The sequence below is a fragment of the Rhododendron vialii genome, chromosome 3a (assembly GCF_030253575.1).
Source record: "Rhododendron vialii isolate Sample 1 chromosome 3a, ASM3025357v1".
In the NCBI taxonomy this organism is placed as follows: domain Eukaryota; kingdom Viridiplantae; phylum Streptophyta; class Magnoliopsida; order Ericales; family Ericaceae; genus Rhododendron; species Rhododendron vialii.
In genome coordinates this window covers 23795431-23817036 of record NC_080559.1, presented here as the reverse complement: position 1 = coordinate 23817036, position 21606 = coordinate 23795431, and the positions used below count along the sequence as shown (strand labels likewise).

Sequence of the window (21606 nt, the reverse complement as noted above, 5' to 3'; positions counted from 1 at the left end):
ACTAAACGGACACCATGTGGTACCTGCTTTGCACTGAAAAATTTCTCCCACTAGAGGCACCGATGATTCGAATTTAGGATTCTAAATTTTTTAATCAAAATTTAGGAATTGGGTCAGCTACTTTATACATACTTAATTGAGCTGCTTTTTTCAAGATTGTTTGAAAAACTATTTTAATTTTAATGAACTACTCGGATAAAGTGGACCCCGCACACCATCAATACCCACAAGTACTCACTGTACTCTCTTCTTCGGTGTGCTTGCTACTTTAATCGTCTAAACTTCCTTTTGTAGTCCGACACCAGACACTCAAATCATTCTTTTTATACTTGTGCAAATGATTTTTTATAAAATCAATTTGATCAAACAATAACAAATAAGTGACAAAATCAATTAACATAAACACTTAGGCTCCGTTTGTTTGGGCGTAAATGTTTTCCGGTAAAATATTTTATCTATTTTTCGGTGTTTGGTTGTGTTTTTAAAAGTAGGAAAACATTTTACATGTAAAACATTTTCCATCAATTGGATGAAAATGACTTACCCTTAAATCTTCCGTAAGTTACTTTCCGAAATGAACCCGCTATCTTCTGCTGCAATTCTCACTGCTCAGTTTTCTCGATCGTCAGTCCTGACCCACGTTTAATTCTAATATTTTCATATTTCTCCACCATTTAAGCCCCTCCTCTCTCTACATTATTTTGTTAATTTCTGAAAATATTTTTAAGTGCCAACCAAACTCCGAAAAATAAATGTTTGAAATTTATTTTCTGAAAAAATATTTTAAATAAAAAATATTTCACATTGTAAAACATTTTACTTCGAAACAAACAGAGCCTTAGTGTCAAATCAATTTAGATCAGACATGCAAGATGAATTAATCAGATAATTGTTATGAACTCAAAATGTGATCAAGCTGAAATTAGAGAATTTTGTGAGGTACGTATTAAAAGATAGGAAGATGAGCTTAACCTTTATAGCAATAGATAGAAACATCTAAAAATCTGCGCGCGTGCAAAGACTTACTCCATAAATTAAGGTTGTGTTGCTGCGTTCTTTCTTTTACAAAATTAAGTGAAGTCATTATTATTCTATGAACAGAACAGGAGAGTGGCGTTAACCAAAAAAAAAAGTAGAAAAATTATTTCACTTATTATTCTATGAACAGAACTCTACCTGCATTAAATTTTCCAGATCAATCTATATGTCTTTGAATTTAATTATGGATTGTTTCATCTTGTTTTGTTGGGAGATCATTGCTCTTTGGTTTGTACTACCCCTATGTAGACTTTTCTTCTTTTTTGCGGGACTTTCTCATCTCTTTGGTAACTGTATGGAATGTTTTGATGTGATGACAATGATTGTTTGAAGCGATGACAATTTTGTGGCGCATGATGTAGCTTAAAGTGCAGTGAGTGCGTACTTGGTTAGTATCTCCCTTTTATGGGATGCTTGCCCTTCCTGATGTACTGTTTTCTTTTTCTATCAATGAAACTAGCTATCCTAAACTTCGAAGAAAAAAAAAAACTCAATTTTCTTAGGTGTTAAACCGTATATGTATTCTAACAATAATTAACTTCCGTCGATAATTAAAAATATACACCTACATCAACCACCACCTTATATAGTCTTTTATGTTTTTTTTGGGCATGACAGTTAGGGTGTTCGGTTTCCGCGTAACTCGATTAATCTTTTTCCTCCGATTACACCAGGGTTTGAGAATTCCCGAAAGAATTCTTTCCTGTGGCGTGACCTGAAGAGTAAAGCATGAACAATTGTGTGTAGAGCACACATGACTAACCCTCGGGGTCACCACCGTATATATATTCATGTTTTGTGTCTCTCACAAGTCATAACCGGCCAAACAAAACCACGAAGACATGGGAAGTTTTGTACGAGCGAAAAAGCCTGTACTAATCACTCCTTCCCAGCCCACCCCTTCCCACATCCTCTCTCTCTCCTCTCTCGACTCTCAGCCTTTCCTTCGTTTCACCATCGAGTATTTACTCGTCTACAGGATTCCCCACGGCTTGGACAAGGACGCGACTGTGGCTCGAGTCAAATCCGCAGTGGCTCGAGCCCTGGTTCCTTACTACCCTCTAGCTGGCCGAGTCAAGGCTCGGCCGGATGGCTCGGGGCTCGACGTCGTGTGTCGAGCCCAGGGTGTCGGCTTCATCGAAGCTGTGTCCGACTGTAGCCCGTCGGAGTTCGAGAGGGCCCCGCGGTTCGTTACTCAGTGGAAGAAGTTGTTGTCATCATTCGAGTTATTCAAATCGGTCCCGCCGGTCGTTATCCAGCTGACGTGGCTCAACGACGGTTATGCCGCCTTGGGCGTCGGGTTCAGTCACTGTGTTTGTGACGGCATTGGCAGTGCCCAGTTTTTGAACTTGTTTGCTGAGTTAGCCACTGGACGAGTTAAACTCAGTGAGTTCGAACCAAAACCGGTGTGGGAACGTCACCTTCTTGATTCTACGAGTCGGGCGGTCCCCGGTGCCCACCCCGAGTTCGTCCGAGTCCCGGACATTTCCGGGTTCGGCTCTCGGTTCTGCCAAGACCAACTCAGTCCCACCTCGGTCACATTCGACAGAAAACAGATCAACGAGTTGAAAAAACTCGCGTCCGCGGGTCGACCCAGTGAGGCCCAACACACGTCGTTTGAAGTTCTCTCAGCGCACGTGTGGAGGAGCTGGGCCAGGGCGTTAAACTTGCCACCCAAGCAAGTGCTGAAACTCTTGTTCAGCATCAACGTTCGAAACCGAGTCAAGCCGAGTCTACACGCCGGCTACTACGGCAACGCATTCGTACTGGGTTGCGCCCAAACTAGCACCAAGGAATTGACGGAAAAGGGACTGGGTTACTCCTCGGGACTAATCAGGCGGGCCAAGGAGCGAGTGGGGGACGAGTACGTGAGAGAAGTGGTGGAATCGGTGTGCGGGTCAAGGCGGGCGAGTCCTGACTCGGTGGGGGTGTTGATCGTGTCGCAGTGGTCAAGGATGGGGCTGGACCGGGTTGACTTCGGGATGGGGAGGCCGGTTCACGTGGGGCCGGTTTGCTGCGACAAGTATTGTTTGATTTTGCCGGTTCATGATCGGACAGACGCTGCGAAGGTCATGGTGGCGGTCCCCGGAACTGGCGTCGACCGATACGAGTATTTGATCAGGAGCCCGTACTCCTGAAGAGGGCTTGATCAATTCTTGTTGACCTTTTTGTGGAGTAGTTTGACAATTTTAGTTCAACCGGTAGTCTGATTCTCATCTGTGGGGAATTTTTCGAGGAATGTGCTTTGTTTTCTCGGGACATGCATGTAGGAGTAGCTTTTACTAAAGGGGAAGAGAATATATCTTTTAAACCGACGTTTCGTCTACACGGAGGAGTTGTTTACGGAGGTGAATTACACGTGTTCGTTTATCTTTTAAATTGTTCATATTTAAATTAAATTTTTTCAAGAAATAGTATTCTTTTTTGAAAAAATTTCATTTAAACTTGAATCGTCTTGAACTGAAACGAATAACTAAGATTGTGAGGTCCGTGGATAAATGAATCACAGACCCTCCATGAAAATGTCAAGCTCAAAGAGAGAATATCCAGCGTCACATGTGCTCCTTTTGGGGTGTATTGTTCATGACCGTCCATGTCATTATCCGACAAAAATTGAAAACTTCCATCCTGAGGGTGCTTGTATGCTTACTTATCCAATTTTCATTTTCTAATTTTCCGATTTTATGTTTAGAAAACAAAAGGCAAAAGTAGGGAATGAGGAGCTTTTTTAGCTTCTTGTTTTTAACTTTTCTCATTTTAATTAAAATAAGAAAATTGATTTTGTCACTCTTTTTTTTGTTAATGTCACTCTTTTTCTCTCACAAAACAAATCATCAATAAAGACACAAAAGGGAGTAACATTAACAAAAAGGAGATTGACAAAATCACTCCTCTAAAATAAAAAACCTATAAAATATTTTTTCTGCATATATCTTCCAAACATTTAGAACCACTAAATCGATTTTATTCTCTAACGGAAAATAACAGCAAGGGTGATATTGACACTTGACAGAGAGTGTAAGGGAAATGACAAGTGAAATTGAAAGTGCAAGGGGCAAAGTGACACCGAAGCGTAAAGTGCTGGGTGCAAAATGTACTTTACCCTAATTATTGAGGGAAATTAAACCTAATTTGTTCATCTATGATCCCGATGTATATCCAAAGTGCACTATATTATTATTGTTGATTTTAACATGGGATTGTTTTTTTAAGCGAAAAAGCTTAATAGGGGAAAAAGGTAAAATTATATTAATTAGGTCTTATTACTTATCTAGCGATGTTACATCCTATTGGAGAGAGTTGCAATTGTTTCTAAACTACTGTATTTTCGGGTGCCTACGAACAATTGTTATAATGCACAATGTAATCCAACAGTTATCAAGACCAAGACATACAGTAGGATGTGGAATGACTGCTTTAGTGGAATTGCTTAAATTGAGAATGCTTCATATTTTGTTGTAGTAACGAAACTTAATATAGTCAATTGTTGCATGTCTCGAGTTGAGGTTTTAGGAATTATCTCATAGGAGTAGTATTAACATATGTTTTGTATCATGGGGGTGAGTATAGGTTAATCTTGAACCACTGAACTGAAGACATCACAATGGGGAAAAATAGTAATAGTGCAACAAATGATTTCCTGTTCATTTCAGTTACATGCTACAACACACCGCTTTGCCTTTGCACTTAGAGAATCATGTCCTAAGTCATGACCTAATTTGCATGCCCGTATGTGTGTAAACAAGAACAAGAACACGAGTGCGAGTGTAAAAGTGTGTTTGAAATACATTGTAAATTAGTAAAATTCGTGAGAGCGAAGATTGAAAGCGCAAGTACATAATGAAGATTGAGAGACCAAAAGTGCATGACATGTTGAAGAATTATGCGACTAAGATCGAGCATTGAACAACGATTTTATTATTATTATTATTAGTTTTTCATTCTCTACCCAACAAAACTTCTAACAAACATTTTTGGGCCCCTATTTTTATTATTTAATACTTTTTGTAATGTAACACATTAAATCTTAAATAGCCAAACATGGATGCTTTAACATTTTGTCGCTTCAATGGCTGCATTAATAAACACTGTCCAACGTATGGTATGGGAAAACTCTCGTACATTTATTTATTTATTTTCTTTTTTCCCACAAGAAACAATACATGAAGACTCCGTTCAATTGTCGGAAATGTTGTATGAGATATTGATTCCCATGAAAATTGAAGTGAGGTGAAGTAAAGAAAATGAAATTTAATGTTCTGTTGACAAGAAATCTTGCAAAAAAAAACAAGAATTCATTCCTTTTGATAAGTCCTATTTTGCGGGAAAGTGTTTCCCAGTAGAAAAGTTGAGGCATGGGTCCTACAATTTTTCTAGTAACCGGACACACAGAAAATTATGAAAAAGTTGATTTTTCCGTCATTTATCATCATTTTCATGCAAGTGAACGGGGGTGAAAAGTCCCCTTGGAAGTTGAACACGCCCAAGGAGATTCAAAGATGATATTCACACAACAATTTACACAACAATTCAAAGAAAGTCCAGCTCACCAGAGCGAAGTCCATAATTAATTCTCACTTGTTGGGCTGGACCATACTCCTTGTTTGCGTAGTCCAACCCAATACTTTCGGCCTAAACATGTGTGGGATTCACCGATTCACACTGAGGTGATTGCTACTACAGGTCTACATTGTTGGTTGATGCCTGCAAGTGATCCAGGCTCCGTTCTGCTAAAATTTTTATTTTTTAAGTATTTATTTTTTATTTTACGAGACATGTTATTATCTCATAATACATTATTTTTAATTCAAAAAATAAGTATTTATTTTAGTTAGTGGAACACACCTTCATTGAAGTTCATACACTTAAGGGGTGTTTGGCCGCCAACTTATTGGTTTTTCCACTTCTCATTTTCAACTTCTAGGTGTTGGAAAACTCATTTTGGAAAAATGAGTTCTCTGCTTTTAACGTTAGAGATGAAAAGTGAGAAATAGGGGAAAGAGATACTTTTCAACTTCTCATTTTCCACTTCTGATTAGCATAAGAGGAAAAAAGACCAAATTATCCTCTATATTTGGTTTTAGGACTCTCTTAGGGTACTCATTGAAAGGTTTTAGAACAAAAAATTTATTATAACCATCACTACAAGAAATTTAGGATCTAACAACGGTTTTTTAGCAACGGTTAAAAAAACCGTTGGTATAGATGGTGTATAGTAACGGTTTCCAAAACGTTACTAGAAACAGGACTATAGCAACGGTTTTCATGTGACCGGTAGTAGATTACAACACTATAGCAACGGTTTTCATTAACCGTTGCTAAAAACTGGACTATAGCAACGGTTTTCATTAACCGATGCTAAAAATTGACCTTTAGCAACGGTTTTCAATAACCGTTACTATAAACTGGTCTATAGCATCGGTTTTTATTAACCGTTACTAGAAACCGGATTTAAAAAAAAAGAATTAAAAAAAACCGGTTAGTATAGTATAAATATTAAAAGGTGTATAATTTTTCACAATTTATTGGCTAGCACGGTTGGTTTGCGCACGCGCGCGCACACACGAGGTCGAAGGTTCGATTCTCAGGAGGAGCAAGAATATTTCGCCCGCCACGTGGGCTCGGGCTGCCACGTAGGCGCCACACAGGTGCCACGTCAGCGCCACGCGGGCAACATATGGCTGCCACGTCAGCGCCACATGGAGGCTTACATCACACAGTGGTTGGTTTTTAAAAAAATGAAAATTGCCTTTAGCAACGGTTATAACCGTTGCTAATGAAACCGTTGGTAAAAAAAAATCTATACCAACGCTCGTCAAAACCGTTGCTATACCTCTATAGCAACGGATATATTGCAACGGTTTGGCTGAACCGTTGGTATAGCCTAAACGGGTCTCTACCAACGGTTTTTGGGTTTTTTGGCAACGCTTTCGACCGTTTCTATAGAACGATTTTCTTGTAGTGCATTTAGGATAAAATGATCAAAAAAATAAAATCTTCGCATCGGTTCATACGGATTGAAAATTGGAGCAATTAATTTTTTAAATCATATTTTTTAATATATAAAAGGTGTAAAAAGATTTGTGTGTGCTGATATATTTAAAAACGAAAAAATTTAAAAATTATTTTAAAAAATTAATTAAACCATTATTTATACACGTTATATCTCATAATAAATAAACAAGAGCAACATGGTAAAAACCCAGGTCATAATTCATTTTCATCACATATCTCCCAAACGCTATCAAGTTGCATGCATTGTTGAATTTATGAGAACGAAATATTGAGAAAATATTATTGTATTACTTGAATGAATCCTTTACAAAGATACGAAACTCTTTATATACATACAAAGAAACTAAACTAGGAAACAAGTTAAACTAGGAAAGAATAAATATACAATATTCCTATGCTACAATCAAGGATCTTCAGTTAATTAATTAGGCAACCAATCAATCGGATTTTCTTCTAACACTCCCCTTCAAGTTGGAGAGTGAATATCATGAAGTCCCAACTTGTAACTTAAATATTGAAATTGTTCCTTTCCCAAATGTTTGGTGAAGACGTCTGCAAGTTGAGATTTTGACTGAACATAAGATAGGGCAATTACTCCAACTTGCAATTTTTCCCGAATAATGTGGCAATCAGTCTCTATATGTTTCGTGGGTTCGTGAAAAATGGATTTTTGGCAATGTGGAGAGCTGCCTGGTTGTCAAAAAATAAGGATGCTGACTGGCTTTGTGGAACTTTGAGATCTTCCAAAATGTGCCGTATCCATGTAATTTCTAAACATGTTGCAGCCATGGCTCGATATTCGGCTTCAGCAGAAGAACAAGCCACATTGGTTTGCTTCTTTGATTTCCAAGAAATCAAAGAATTTTCCAGAAATACACAAAATCCTGTAATTGAACGTTGAGTTGTCTCACAACCCGCCCAATCTGAATCACAATAAGCCTTTAACGCAGGATCATTGAACGAAGGAAAGAATAATCCTTGACCAGGATTCCCTTTAATGAAACGTAAAAATCTTAGAGCAGTTTCCCAATGTGGTTTTCGAGGATCCTGCATAAATTGATTTAGGATTTGCACAGAGTATACTAAGTCTGGCCTTATTAGTGTTGGGTAAATCAATCTCCCAACCAATCTTCTGTATTTGGTTGGATCATGCAATGGATCGCCATCGTCGGGATTCAATTTCAAATATGCCTCCATTGGAAAAGAATTAGGACGAGATCTTAATAATCCCACATCATTCAGAATATCCAATGCATATTTCCTTTGGGAAATGAAAATTCCCTTTTTGGATCGAGAGACTTCAATACCGAGGAAATATTTAAGATTGCCAAGATCTTTGATGTGAAATTGTTGCAAGAGGAAGTCTTTGAGAGACTTGATTGCCTGTTCATTATTGCCGGTGTCAATAATGCCGTCCACATAAATAAGTACGGCAGTAAATGTGTTGCTTTCGGACTTGGTAAATACAGAATAGTCGGCATTTGATTGAGTGAAACCTGCCTTTTAAATAGCACAAGAAAATTTGGCAAACCAATTACGGGAAGCTTGCTTCAAACCATATAATGACTTATTGAGTCGCCATACCATATTCTCCCCCTGTTGGTGAAGACCAGAGGGAAGGTCCATATAGACAACCTCATCAAGATCGCCTTGCAGAAAGGCATTATGAACATCCATTTGGTGGAGGATCCAACTATGAGAAACAGCCACCGCTAAGAGACAGCAAACAGTGGTCAGCTTTGTAGTGGGAGAGAAAGTCTCTAAGTAATCAACTCCTTCAATTTGAGTGTAACATTTAGCAACAAGGTGGACCTTGTAACGTTCAATAGACCCGTTTGAATTATACTTAATCTTGTAAACCAATTTGCAGCCAATGGGCTTATGACCAACAGGTAGAGGAGCAAAAGACCAAGTACTATTGCGAGTAAGGGCATCAAGTTCAGCTTGCATAGCATCCCTCCATTTTGGGTCAAGAATTGCCTGATCATAGTTAGTGGGCTCACAAATACCAGAAATAGAAGTAAGAAAAGAATAATGGGCAGGAGAAATACATGAATAAGAGAGAGAGTTAGAAAGAGGGTGCCTTGTACCTCGGGTTGGACTTGGCAACAGAATGGATGATTGTGGGAAAGCAATATGGGCAAAGGGCATGTGATAGTCGGTATGCCACGCAGGTCGGGCACTAGATCGGGTTGAGTGACGAGGAGCATTAGGTGACGCGGAAGTAGTAACAAAAGGTAGTGGGTCTGGTAGAATCGATTTAGTGATTGGTGGTGGTGAAATGTCGGTAGACTGATCGGTTGAGGAATCGGTGGGGGGATCGGTTGGTGGATCGGTGGGGTTGGGTGGAGTAATTGGGGTAGTTGAATCGGTTGGGTAATCGATTGGTATATCATGGGTAAGTGGTAGGGCTGCAAACGATCCGAACGGCTCGCGAGTGGCTCGAAGCTCGGCTCGATAACGGCTCGGCTCGGCTCTGTTCGAGACACAAACGAACGAGCTCGAGCTAAAATGTTCGGCTCGTTTATGAAACGAGCCGAGCTCGAGCTAGTTGAAACTCGGCTCGAATTGGCTCGCGAGCCCAACTATATTATCTATATATATATATATATATATATATATATTACTTACAGAGCTCGAGCTCGGCGAGCTCGGCTCGTTTATATATATATTACTTACAGAGCTCGAGCTCGGCCCGCTTGGCTCGTTTATGATTACTTACAGAGCTCGAGTTTGGCTTGCTCGGCTCGTTTATGAAACAGATATATATATATATATATATATATATATATATGCCGAGCTCGAGCTCTGTAAATACATCTCGAGCCGAGCTCGAGCTCGAGTCCTGCAGCTCGTCACGAGCTCGAGCCGAGCTCGAGCCAACTAAATTTTTGGCGAGCCGAGCTCGAACACTCTAAAACTCGGCTCGGCTCGGCTCGTTTGCAGCCCTAGTAAGTGGGGTAGTAGAATTGGGTAAAGGTGTGGTGTGGTTGATGTCGGGTGCAGGAGCAGCAATGGGGTGAAAATTAGGAGAAGATGTCCCTTTATAGGGAAAGATATGCTCATGAAAACGGACATCCCTACTTACCAAAAATTTGAGAGAATCTAAATCTAACAAATTGTAACCTTTTTGGCCTGTAGGATAGTCCAAAAAAACGCAACGCCTAGCACGATGAGCAAATTTAGAAACAGGTTTGACAATAGTAGCATAACATAAACTTTCAAAAACACAAATGTGGTCATATATAAGTGGGTGGATGACCATACAAGCGCTCAAAAGGTGTAATGTTAGAAAGGAGCCGAATAAGTAATCGATTGATTAAATAAACAGCGGTGGTAACATACTCACCCCAAAAACGAATGGGCATATTAGATTGAAAGAGGAGAGCTCGAGCAACTCGCAATATATGATCATGCTTACGTTCGACAACTCCATTTTGTTGTGGAGTGGAGATGCAAGAGGTCTGAAATTCAACACCTTTAGTTATATAAAACGATTGTAGAGAAAGAAATTCACTACCATTGTCACTCCGAAAGATTTTAATATGTGTATTAAATTGGTTAAGAAAGAAATTCACTACCATTGTCACTCCAAAAGATTTTAATATGTGTATTAAATTGGTTATGAACGAAAGTAAAAAAAAAAAGATTTAAGTAAGGAAGAAGCATCAGATTTATGAGAGATAAGAAATAACCATGTACAATGAGTAAAGTCATCCACAATGGTTAAAAAATAACGAGTACCAGAATAGGTTTGATGTCTATGAGGACCCCAAATATCACAATGGATTAATTGAAAAGGCAAGGTAGAATAAATAAAACTTGACGGAAATGGTAATCTAGTTTGTTTGGCCAAAGGACAAACATTACAAAAATTTTCAAAATGAACAGAAATAGAAGAATTGAACTTAGAGATAAGGCGTAGACAGACATGTGATGGGTGGCCAATGCGATGGTGCCAGGTAGCATTGGGATGGGTAGTATGGCAAGCAGTTGGTAAGGTTCGATCCAGTGACATGTAATAGAGGTCGCCACTTTGCTTACCCCATCCAATCATTTTCCCGGTAGCCAAGTCCTGCAAAACACATAAATTCGGAAACAAAATCACACAACAGTTTAAGGATTGAGTAATCTTACTGGCAGATAAAACATTTAATCGAAAGGAAGGCACATGGAGAACATCTTTTAAAATATCTTTGTTGAAAAAGAATGTGCCAGTAGAGTTAATGGGTACAGTGGAACCAGCGGGTAAATTAACACAAGGTGTGTAGGGCGGATGAGAGTGAACGAATAAAGAAGAATCAGAAGCAATACGGTCCGTAGCACCACTATCTAAAATCTAGCAATTCGAGGAGATAGAATTAATAGATGGATGATTACACAAATCTGCGACATTTGCAAAAACATCATTATTACCCTTCGGGAATTGTGGCGCATTTGCCATGGCAGTAGTCAATTGTTGATACTGCTCAGTGAAAAGCCCTGAAAGAGGCAAAGTGGCACTGTTGGGTGATGCGGCATGTGCAGCAGGATTGGAGCGGGCACCATGTTGCTGATTTTGGTGTCCCGAACGGTAACTTTTTGATTTAAAATTGGGATCATGCCGTGGGCGCCCAAGTGGAAATCTATACAACTTATAGCAGTTTTCAATGGTATTTGTGTCATTTTTGCAATTTCTGCAAAATAACCTCTCGGTATTGGGATTGGAAGGTGAAAAAGACGAGTTACCAGAGAATTTGTTTGGATCAGAGCCTTTAGAAAACCGCACAGTCGCTGCAACTGAGAAATTTTTGGTGAGATTTTTTCCCAATTTCTTGTTGTTTCTCATGCGAGTCACCATGTTATAAGCTTCTCGAATATCGGGTACCGGCTTTAGAAGCAGTATTTGGCCTCGAATGGGATTGTAAGTATCTTTGAGCCCCATGAGAAATTGCATGAGACGATCCTCATTATGATGCGCATACCTCTTACTCCCTTCACCACATTGACTACAATCGCACGTGGAAAGAGGGCAATAAGAATCTAACTCATGCCAAAATCCATGCAGCTTTGTGTAGTAGTTTGCAACAGACATAGTTCCCTGAACATGTGATCCAATGGAACTTTTGATTTGAAATATTCGAGGCAGATTACCTTGAGCGAAACGGGCTTGAAAATCCTCCCAAACGTGTTGAGTTGTGGGAGCAAAAAACACACTTGGAACTAGATCTGGTGAAACTGAATGAGAAAACCATGAGATCAAGATATGGTTGGCTCTTTCCCATAGGCCGAACTCATTTGGATCGGTAGACTTGGAAGGCTTTTTGAATTTTCCAATAACAAAGCCTAATTTGTTCTTAACGGAAAGAGCAATTTCAATGGATCTACTCCATGTTGCCCCATTTTCGCCATCCAATAGTTGTGAGCAAAACTTGGTGGTTGAAGTGTCTGAGTGATGGAAATAGTAACGGCTTGACGGTTCAAGCCCTTCCTTGGATTTGAGATTAGAACAAGAAACAACGTTATCTCCCATGGTTGGTTGGTATAGAAGTTGAAAGGCTTCAGAAAAATAAAAAAATTGTATCCAGCTTCGAATCGAACTGATTGTTGACAAAATAATGAGATGATATGTAAGTAGTGGTTTAAAGGTTGTGGAGGAATTGATTGCTTAGTGGGAGGATACCACTGGTTGTGGCAGAAAGCTAAAGGAGATTGATGGAGAAAAAGATATAACCACGGTAGGCAAAGAAAAAAATTGCTAGGTATAGAACCCTAACTGTAACAACCCGGATCCTCAAGCACTAAGATATTAAAAAGAGTATAATCTGTCTTTTATTCCAAAAAACTATATAATTTACAACTATCGATCTCTATAGTAAATTAACAACAACTCACTCTCACAGCAACTCGGACAAGTCCGCACCACCGACACCTGACCCGCTAACCAACCTGCAAGCTGGAGTCCAAAAGGACCCCAGGAGTGTGTGAGACATAATAACGTGTACAATATCAACACCAAATTAACTGCACCATATCAACCACCACGTATAACACCAACCACGAATATAACACATTCCACATAAATAGAACCACATATCCGGTCCTCCTCAGTATATGACGAGTGACGTACCACTTCACTAGCCTCACCACAGCCTATTGGCCAACTTGTCTTTTATTAGCCTAGTCACCCCGTCACATACTAAATAGTTCCACGACATACAGTCACCGCACATAACACAACCAACAAAAAACCCAACATTAATATTGTACAAGAAACATGTATCTCATACTCACCCTCGAATTGTCTTGCCATTAGATATAATCCCACCATGAAACTCATAAAAATAGAGTACCCACTGCCTCACGACTCTTTCTCCAACCCTTTAGTTTATTTTCTTTCAGTAACCATTCTAATCTATATGAAACCAAAGACTAGGGGTACCAACTCATGACTCATCCCTGCCTAAACTTGACAGTTGACACATCCTCAACACATGCACACATGCACGTGTACTACATCTTGAAAGTATATGAACATATAGTAAAAGTTAATTTAATTGTACGACATAAACAATAATACTTGAAAAGAATCATTTTTTATATATATACGGGGTATTACACTAACTCTGATACCATGTTGAATTTAGGAAAACAAAATATTGAGAGAATATTATTGTATTACTTGAATGAATTCTTTACAAAGATACGAAGCTCTTTATATACATATACAAAAAAACTAAACTATGAAAGAATAAATATACAATATTTCTATGCTAAAATCAAGGATCTTCAGTCAATCAATTAGGCAACCAATCAATCGGATTTTCTTCTAATATGCATTCTACATATATTATTCAAACACTCTATCATATTCAAATTATATTCTGACCAAAAAGTTGAAAATAGAAAGTCAAAAAATAGGCACCTAAACTCCCGCTCTTTTTTTTTTGACAAAAGTGAGAGGTACTGCATTGATAAAGCCCAAAGACACTTACACAACGAAATTCATTACAGATAACTTGGATAAAGCCAAACTAATCATCTAACTGATACAAAATGAGAAAGAACGAGACGATTGATGTCTTTCATCCCCAGCCCAAGCATGGCCTGACGCATCTTCTGCTGAGCGGAAAATTCATATATCCTATAGCAGTCTCAAAAAGAGATACATTCCTAGCCAAAAAAAAAAAAAAGACAACATGAACCCAGACGATCAAATGAATTTCAACTAGAAATGAACATACTAATGAATTTCTAGTAAACCACCAATAGATGCATATTAATCTTCTCAAGCCCGAACAGTAAACAAATCGCCCAAAAAGACAAACTTTTTTACTCTTATAAGAAGAGACAAAACTCCCCCAAATCTTGCTCTACTTGACTCCACAAAAATGTTGGTGGGGAAGGCAGAGAGCAATGTGCGGTATACACGAAATGCACATATTAGGTCCCCACGTGTACGCAAAATAGTTCTAGAATGAAAAATTATAATTTAAAATTCCGAATCACCTAAATTAATCTATACCAAACACCCACTGCATGCTCGCTCGTAAACGAGTTAATCGTGAATAAAATGTCTATCTGATAGTCATACCACGTAGTCAACATGGTATCATCGCTACTGTATTCATTTAATTTTCTCCCCATATTGCTTATTTTGGACGATCAATTCTGTGATTTTTTTATTTAATTAGTACTTTTGATTTAAAATTTTGAATATTTGTTATGTTCTTCTATGAAATAATTAGCTTTGATCAACACGAGAGATAAAATAAAAAAAAATCACTCCACAACATCGAAGGGGTGGTGAACATCTATGACGAATTAGGGTGTGTTTTCCCCATATTCTTGGACTTACTACAGGCTAATGATACGTAATAGTCAAGTTGTTTCCGCTAAATGGTATTTTTGTTGATGTATGTGAGAAATATAATTTTAAAGATTTGTGAAAATATGTGCTTTTAGTCCATTTAATGTAGCGAAAATACACTAGTACCCTTAGTCATTCACCCTTGGGGCGCCTCCACAAAAAGGGGAGAAAAAAGAAGAAAAAATTATCCTTGGGTCAAGCATATACTATTATCTACAAAAATCACGCAAGAAATCATCACACAAAGAGTCACTCCCATGTTTGTCGTCAAGGTTGTGATTATCCATTAGAAGTCACTCATGCATTTCGTTTTCGTGTGATAATCATATACGAAAAATTATATTATAGAATTACATATTGAATTGAATCCTTTATTTCATTTGAGCAATGTATTATTATGTACAAATGAGTCTTTGGTTTGCAAATGAGCCGATCGTTTATGAATTATTTGAGATTTCGACTCCGTAAAATCGAGCTTGAGTTCTGTTCGTCTACTAAACAAACTGAACTTGAGCCTCAATTTTAGACTCGTTTAATAAATCAGTCGAACTTAAACCTAACAAAATTCGGCCGATCAGTCTCGCGAACCTGAAGTATATGTATATAATGAGAGAAGTTCATATATAAACTTCTCATAGTACATATGTATATCAAAAGCTTACTTATTTACCTTAGAATTATTACCCGACCGCTAAACTTCTTATAATTACTTTAGAGAATCTCATCGTGCAAGTAATAAATCAATGAGCAATGTTACGAACATAGCTTTAAAATAAAACTCTGGCAACAACTCGTGCAAAGTCGTTGGATTTACATTGACACACATAAAAGTCGAACGGTTCTCCACACAGTTATTTTCGAAATTATATTTTAAAAATAGTGTTTTGTTGTAAACTACAGTAACAAATAGGTGAGTAATGTTATGGCCTATGGGTGAACAAAATCCGAGGATTCCGTGCCTGAAGAATAGCCGTTACGCACGACGTGTTTGTCCGCTCCGGACACATCCAAATGCCTAAAAATCTAAACAGAACCTATCCCATAACCTTTGTCTCTTGTTTAATGTTTTGTCTCTTGTTATACTGTAACAAAAAACCGGATTCCTTCATCCTCCTCAGTCCTCACTTCCCTCTATCTCCCCGCCGTGCCGCCGCAACCACAACCACCGTCGTCAAGTCCACCACCTCCCTCGCCGCCGCCGCCACTTCCACCAACCCAACACTCTTAAAAAGCCCGCCAAAAAAAAAAATATAACTCCTAAAATGGCCTCCCAAGACTCCCCAACCTTCCACTGGCACTACTCCGAATTGGACGACCGCAACTTCCAAATCCGCGGCCACACCTTCTTCTATGCCGTCGTCCTCTTCTCCCTCGTCCTCCTCGCCTCCCTCGTCCTCCTCTTCGCCCGATGGATCATCTGCCGCTTCCGCCGCCTCCCCTCCACCTCCGCTCCCGGCCTCGTCCCCGCTCCGCCGCCTTCTCAACCACAAGGACTCGACGCGGCCACAATTAACAGCTTCCCGATCATACTGCATGATTCGTCGGGTGCCGGTGAATCGGAGTGCTGTTGTATATGCCTTGGCTTGTTTGAAGACGGGGAGAAAGTGAAAGTGCTGCCGAGATGCCAACATTTTTATCACTCTGCTTGCGTCGACACGTGGCTCTGTTCTCAGTCGAATTGCCCAATCTGCCGATCTTCTCTCCGACCCAACTCACCTGTTTGACTCGGTTGGTGTGTTTTTTTAGCACATTTTTTTTTTCTAGACCATTGATTTTGAAATTCGGAGTAATTTCTGGGTACTCTTTCGGGTACTTAGCACTCCTCTTTTAAATAACTGCGCTTCATTTATTGTCATTTAATGAAACTTTTATGTGTAATTTTGACACTAAAAAGACAATAATTGAAGCTCATTCATCTAAGAAAGGTAGTCTGAAAACCATTTCGATTTTTCCTGTTGTAAATTATTGAAAATGTGTGCATTTGCATGTGGATTGTTTTCTCTCACCTTATGTATTTCCTAGGATTGGCCAATGCTTGATATTTGTTAGGGGGATTTTTTTTTTTTTTAATTTGTCAAATCCAAACAATTGGCCCAAGTACAAGTGGTCTCCACATGCTTGATGAATTTTCTCTGGTTGAGTGAGCTTTGGACATATAGCTAAAAAGCCGACTGTCTTTATTAAACCATGACAAATTTCCATGCTTCTTTTCAAAATTTTAAATATGAGTTGCCATTCAAAGTTGGTTCTTTAAACTGGAGCTCATTGTTCCATTTTTTTATAAAAAAAAAACACTAGACTCGTTGTTTGTAACAGATTAATTACTAAGTTTTTGTAGCATCATGCTCTTCATCTCATATTTTCGAACTTGGATTTGGATCTTTTAGTAAGTGGAGGTCATGTTGGACATTTTGTGAGCTCCCTCCGGGCCCATTTCATATTTTTCTCATATTTAGCTTCATTTTGGGGACATGGGCAAGGTAGACTAGCTAATACCATGAATCATGCATGTGGATCCATGAAAGACTTTTTATTTCATAGAGTGTTATATGACTCCATATCGTACTAACATTAGGCCATTTTTTGGTTGTTTGTCTACGTCAAGTTTTTGCTGCCTCAAAACTAGAAGGAACGGGTTTAAGGAGAGTGCAATGAGGATCACGGTGGAGTTATTATCGTTCCCCCTCCCTTCTCTCGAGTCATGTTTGTTGTGTTTATATTGTCAATTTGTGCAGGAAAATAATGCCGCGAATAGGAGAAGAGAAAGAAGTGACAAGTGATTTCGTTGGCAATTTACAACGCTGTCAAATCTTTCGTGTATATGGATCCATGTGAGTATTTGTGCAAGACAATTTTCACCCTTTTTGTTTGGTTAGGACTTAGGTCATCAAATTGCGTGGGAAGAATAAAATATGCATTTGTCATAATGCAGAAGTATATTGGGCTTTTGGTCATTCCACATTAATGGATTGGAGTAACATGGGTAAGGGTAGAATGGTCCAAATAGTCTGGTGGAGTATCAAATATATAGTGTTTGACGTTGCCATAATGGATCAGATTAACAATCCAATGGGACTTCGAATCCCCCTAATATATATGCCCGATTAGCCAACCCATGAGAGACAGAGACATGCTTTATCAGGACTTATCAATTGAATTGGATTACATTTACTGTGTTGTGGCTGATTTTCGGATTATGTTTCCTTTTTTCTTTCGTACACCCAACATCTGTGTCATGGGATTGGTATTGATTCCATGGTGATTGGGCTGTATTTTGTTTCGCACTTTGGTTGATTACTTATCAACCTATTTTTTGCTTTCTCTTGGCTCATGATCGTCGCTGGGATAGGTGCCAAACTCGTTGAGATATATCCTTGGTGTAGTGATGCCATTCTCTCTCTTTCTTTTGTTGCTTCTTGTTCTTCTCCTTTCTCTTTAATAAATTTTCTTCTTCGCCATTCAAAAAAAGATTGACAAGAGTAACCCTACCAACAAACTGTCAAAACACAACTCCAGATATAACGGTGTCCGAAACTTCATTGTACATGGGTCCATATCCATCGAATGCCTCCGGAAGCAGTTTTGTTTGGAGTTGTGTTTGTAGATTATTATTATTTTTTTTTAAAGATAATTACACCCCACCCCACGTAAAGGTAACAAGGCGATATTGGCAATGAATATCTTGTAGAATCAGAGAATCTTGGAAAGGTTCCTATTTGATACTTTACAAATTGGAGTTAGAGGACTTTTTGTGTACTATTTTCCGTTTCACCTAATGTTGAGTAAAATAAAATAAAATAAAATAAAATAAATCAAGCAGTTAATTGCCTAGCATTTTCTCTTTTACATCCATGACTGAGGGTGGAAATTAAAGAAATCAATCTATCCAATCTGATACTTAAAAAAACATGGTATTAAAATATTCATTCAATCAATTCGACCCACGATTTTGGATGAAGAAAAAGTAATACTACTATGCACCACAAATAATACACACACAATATATATATATATATATATATGATGAAGAAAAAGTAATACTACTATGCACCACAAATAATACACACACAATATATATATATATATATATATATATATGATGAAGAAAAAGTAATACTACTATGCACCACAAATAATACACACACACAATATATATATATATATATATATATATATATATATATATATATATATATATATATATATATATCTTGTTCAAGACAAAATTTAAAAATCACATTTGGAGAATCTTTTTGAATTCCTAAAACGAAATAATTGGCTCTCAAAAGCTCTAATTTAATTTTTGTTTATAATCCAAAAATCTTTAATTTAAAATCTAATCTAAAAAATAATTGGCTTTCAAACGCTCTCTTCTAGTCATTCATAAAACGAAATAAAGAATCACACCCTATTCTATACCCTAAATTTACAACTTGATTATAACTCCTACTCACTTCAACAAAAGAATTATAGTAGGGAATTGATTTTGGCACTCTTAAAATTTATAACACTTCCCGAATTGATTTTAGCACTCCCTCTGGGGGTGCGGTTATTAATTTGGAGAGTGCTAAAATCACTCCCCTTATAGTAACTCGAGTAAATCATAAATTAAATTACTAACCAACGAAAAAGGAATATTAAAATAACATTCAGAACACGAAAATAAGATTTCTTTTACTTCTGAGTAACTAGTAAAACGATTTCTCTTAAATAATAAAATTTAAATAAATAAAAAAACTCCTACTAAAAAGATGAGTTCACGTCACAGATGACCTAATTTTTACGATCCGAGACCAATACACTATCAACGTATTTCCTAACCTCCTCCGCTATCATGCGCCGCATGACGTTCATCAGCACCCGACGATCCCCCACCGTTGATCTCTCCTTCATCTCACCACCTCTCTTCATCATCCCTCCCTTTTCCACCACCTTCTCACCGCCTGCCGCCGCTGCCACGCTCTCCCCTGGCGGCCACAGCGTCAGCGACGTCTCCGGTCCCTCCACCGCCCTTACCTTCCTCCGCTTCACCGCGGCGTCCGACTCGAAAGTCGCTGCGCTCGACTCGGTCTCGGCATTGCGGCGGAGGCTCGAGTTCCAGTGGTTCTTAACGGCGTTGTCGGTGCGGCCGGGCAGTTGTTTCGCAATGGTGGCCCAGCGGTTCCCGTAGACTCGGTGGGCCTCAAGGATGACGGCGTCCTCGGCCGGGGAGAAAGGCCGGTGCTCCACTTCAGGGCTGAGCTGATTGATCCACCGCAGGCGGCACGATTTCCCGGTCCGGCCCGGGATGCCGGCGCTTATGGCGGCCCAGTTGCAGGGCCCGTGTTGATCCACCAGTCTCATCAGCGTCTCGTCCTCCGCCTTGCTCCACGGATCCCTGATCCTATCTCCACCATTCATCTCTATCTCTGTCTCTGTTTGTCTCTGTCTGTCTGTCTCTCTCTCTCTCTCTCTCTCTCTCTCTCTTTGAGGAAGAAGTGGTCTATTAGGTTAATAAGGTTTATGAAATCGTATGGGAAAAGGGGAGTTTTGTTGTTGGGTTGGTTTGTTTGTTCGTGGGGTTGTGTAAGTTAGAATAACAACTGCCCTCTTCCTTCTTTGGCAGTTGGGTTTCAGTTTCGTGTTTACCCCGACCAACCTCCTAACAATCAACATGTGTGTACGTGTGCGTGTGTATATATATATATATGTATATCAGTCTCTTGTTTAACGTGCAGACGTCTAATTTCGGCTGTCGAATTTGGCTATCGTAACCTATCTTGTTTAATGTGCAGACGTCTAATTTCGGCTGTCCACACGTTGTAACGTGCTGGATCCCTCGGGAGAAGGGATATATATGAAATTTTGTATCTATATATAGCATATATGTACAGTTGGTTTATTTTTGGGAGTCGCCCATAATAAATGGATGAGTTGTCAATTGAATGGTTTCTAACTTTCTATGTTAAACAGTAGCTGCTTATAGGGCATGCGCTGTTGTGCTGCATATACCAAAATTAGAGAGAGGGAGAATGGAATTTTGGGGAAATATTGGAACAAAAATGCTACTTGCCCAACCGTTGTGTTGGTTGTGTGTATATTTGGACGGTCTAGATTTTAAAAAAATCCTTTCAAGAAAAAGTTGAACTTTTATGGGGGAGAGTTTGAACGAATCCTGACCATTTATTACAGCAATGGACGGCTAGGGATTAGTTGTGTGTTGTGTTTTACACAACCGTTGTGTGTGTAGCACTTTTGATATTGGAATTGATATTGGGGAAATTTCTCACATAATATTCTGTTTTTTTTAAAAAAAAAGTATTTACAGATTTCTAAATTAAAATTTTCACACCTTCTATAGACAATAGTGGAATGAGTTGTCATCACTAGATAAAATTACTTCTGCCGGCGGTGGAATAGGTTGGTTTTGCCGGTGTGGGTCCCATAGTGCGTTAATTGGTGATCGTAACCGCTTATCTTATAGGATTTGCAATATAGTACATTAACGCAAAAAATTAACTTGATCAGACATCGGTAGATTATTGAATTTAGATTTATAAAATAGATAGTTATGGACAGTTTAACTTAGCAGAATCAGACCATCCACTTTATAAACTAAAATTAAACTTTTGATTCATCTATCGATGCTCGATTAAGTTGATTTTTTGCATTAATATACTACTTAGTAGGTCTTGTAAGATGAACGGCTCGGATTATAACAATAA

General features: G+C 38.7%; 3 protein-coding genes across 3 annotated transcripts; 2 read left to right on the top strand and 1 right to left on the bottom strand.

Annotated features, from left to right (window-relative positions):
* The first annotated feature begins 1858 nt into the window (after nt 1–1858).
* LOC131320575 (alcohol acyltransferase 9) lies at nt 1859–3450 on the top strand. The gene has a single exon (XM_058351308.1). It carries the CDS (start codon nt 1881–1883, stop codon nt 3174–3176), a length of 1296 nt encoding a protein of 431 aa, XP_058207291.1. The 5' UTR covers nt 1859–1880; the 3' UTR covers nt 3177–3450.
* A 12386-nt stretch (nt 3451–15836) lies between these two features.
* On the top strand, nt 15837–18073 carry LOC131320574 (RING-H2 finger protein ATL66-like). Its single transcript, XM_058351307.1, has one exon. The coding sequence runs from the start codon at nt 16165–16167 to the stop codon at nt 16624–16626; it is 462 nt and encodes a 153-aa protein (XP_058207290.1). The 5' UTR covers nt 15837–16164; the 3' UTR covers nt 16627–18073.
* Nucleotides 18074–19631: 1558 nt separating this feature from the next.
* On the bottom strand, nt 19632–20339 carry LOC131320573 (transcription factor MYB77-like). The gene has a single exon (XM_058351306.1). It carries the CDS (start codon nt 20300–20302, stop codon nt 19676–19678), a length of 627 nt encoding a protein of 208 aa, XP_058207289.1. The 5' UTR covers nt 20303–20339; the 3' UTR covers nt 19632–19675.
* Between the last annotated feature and the right edge of the window lie 1267 nt (nt 20340–21606).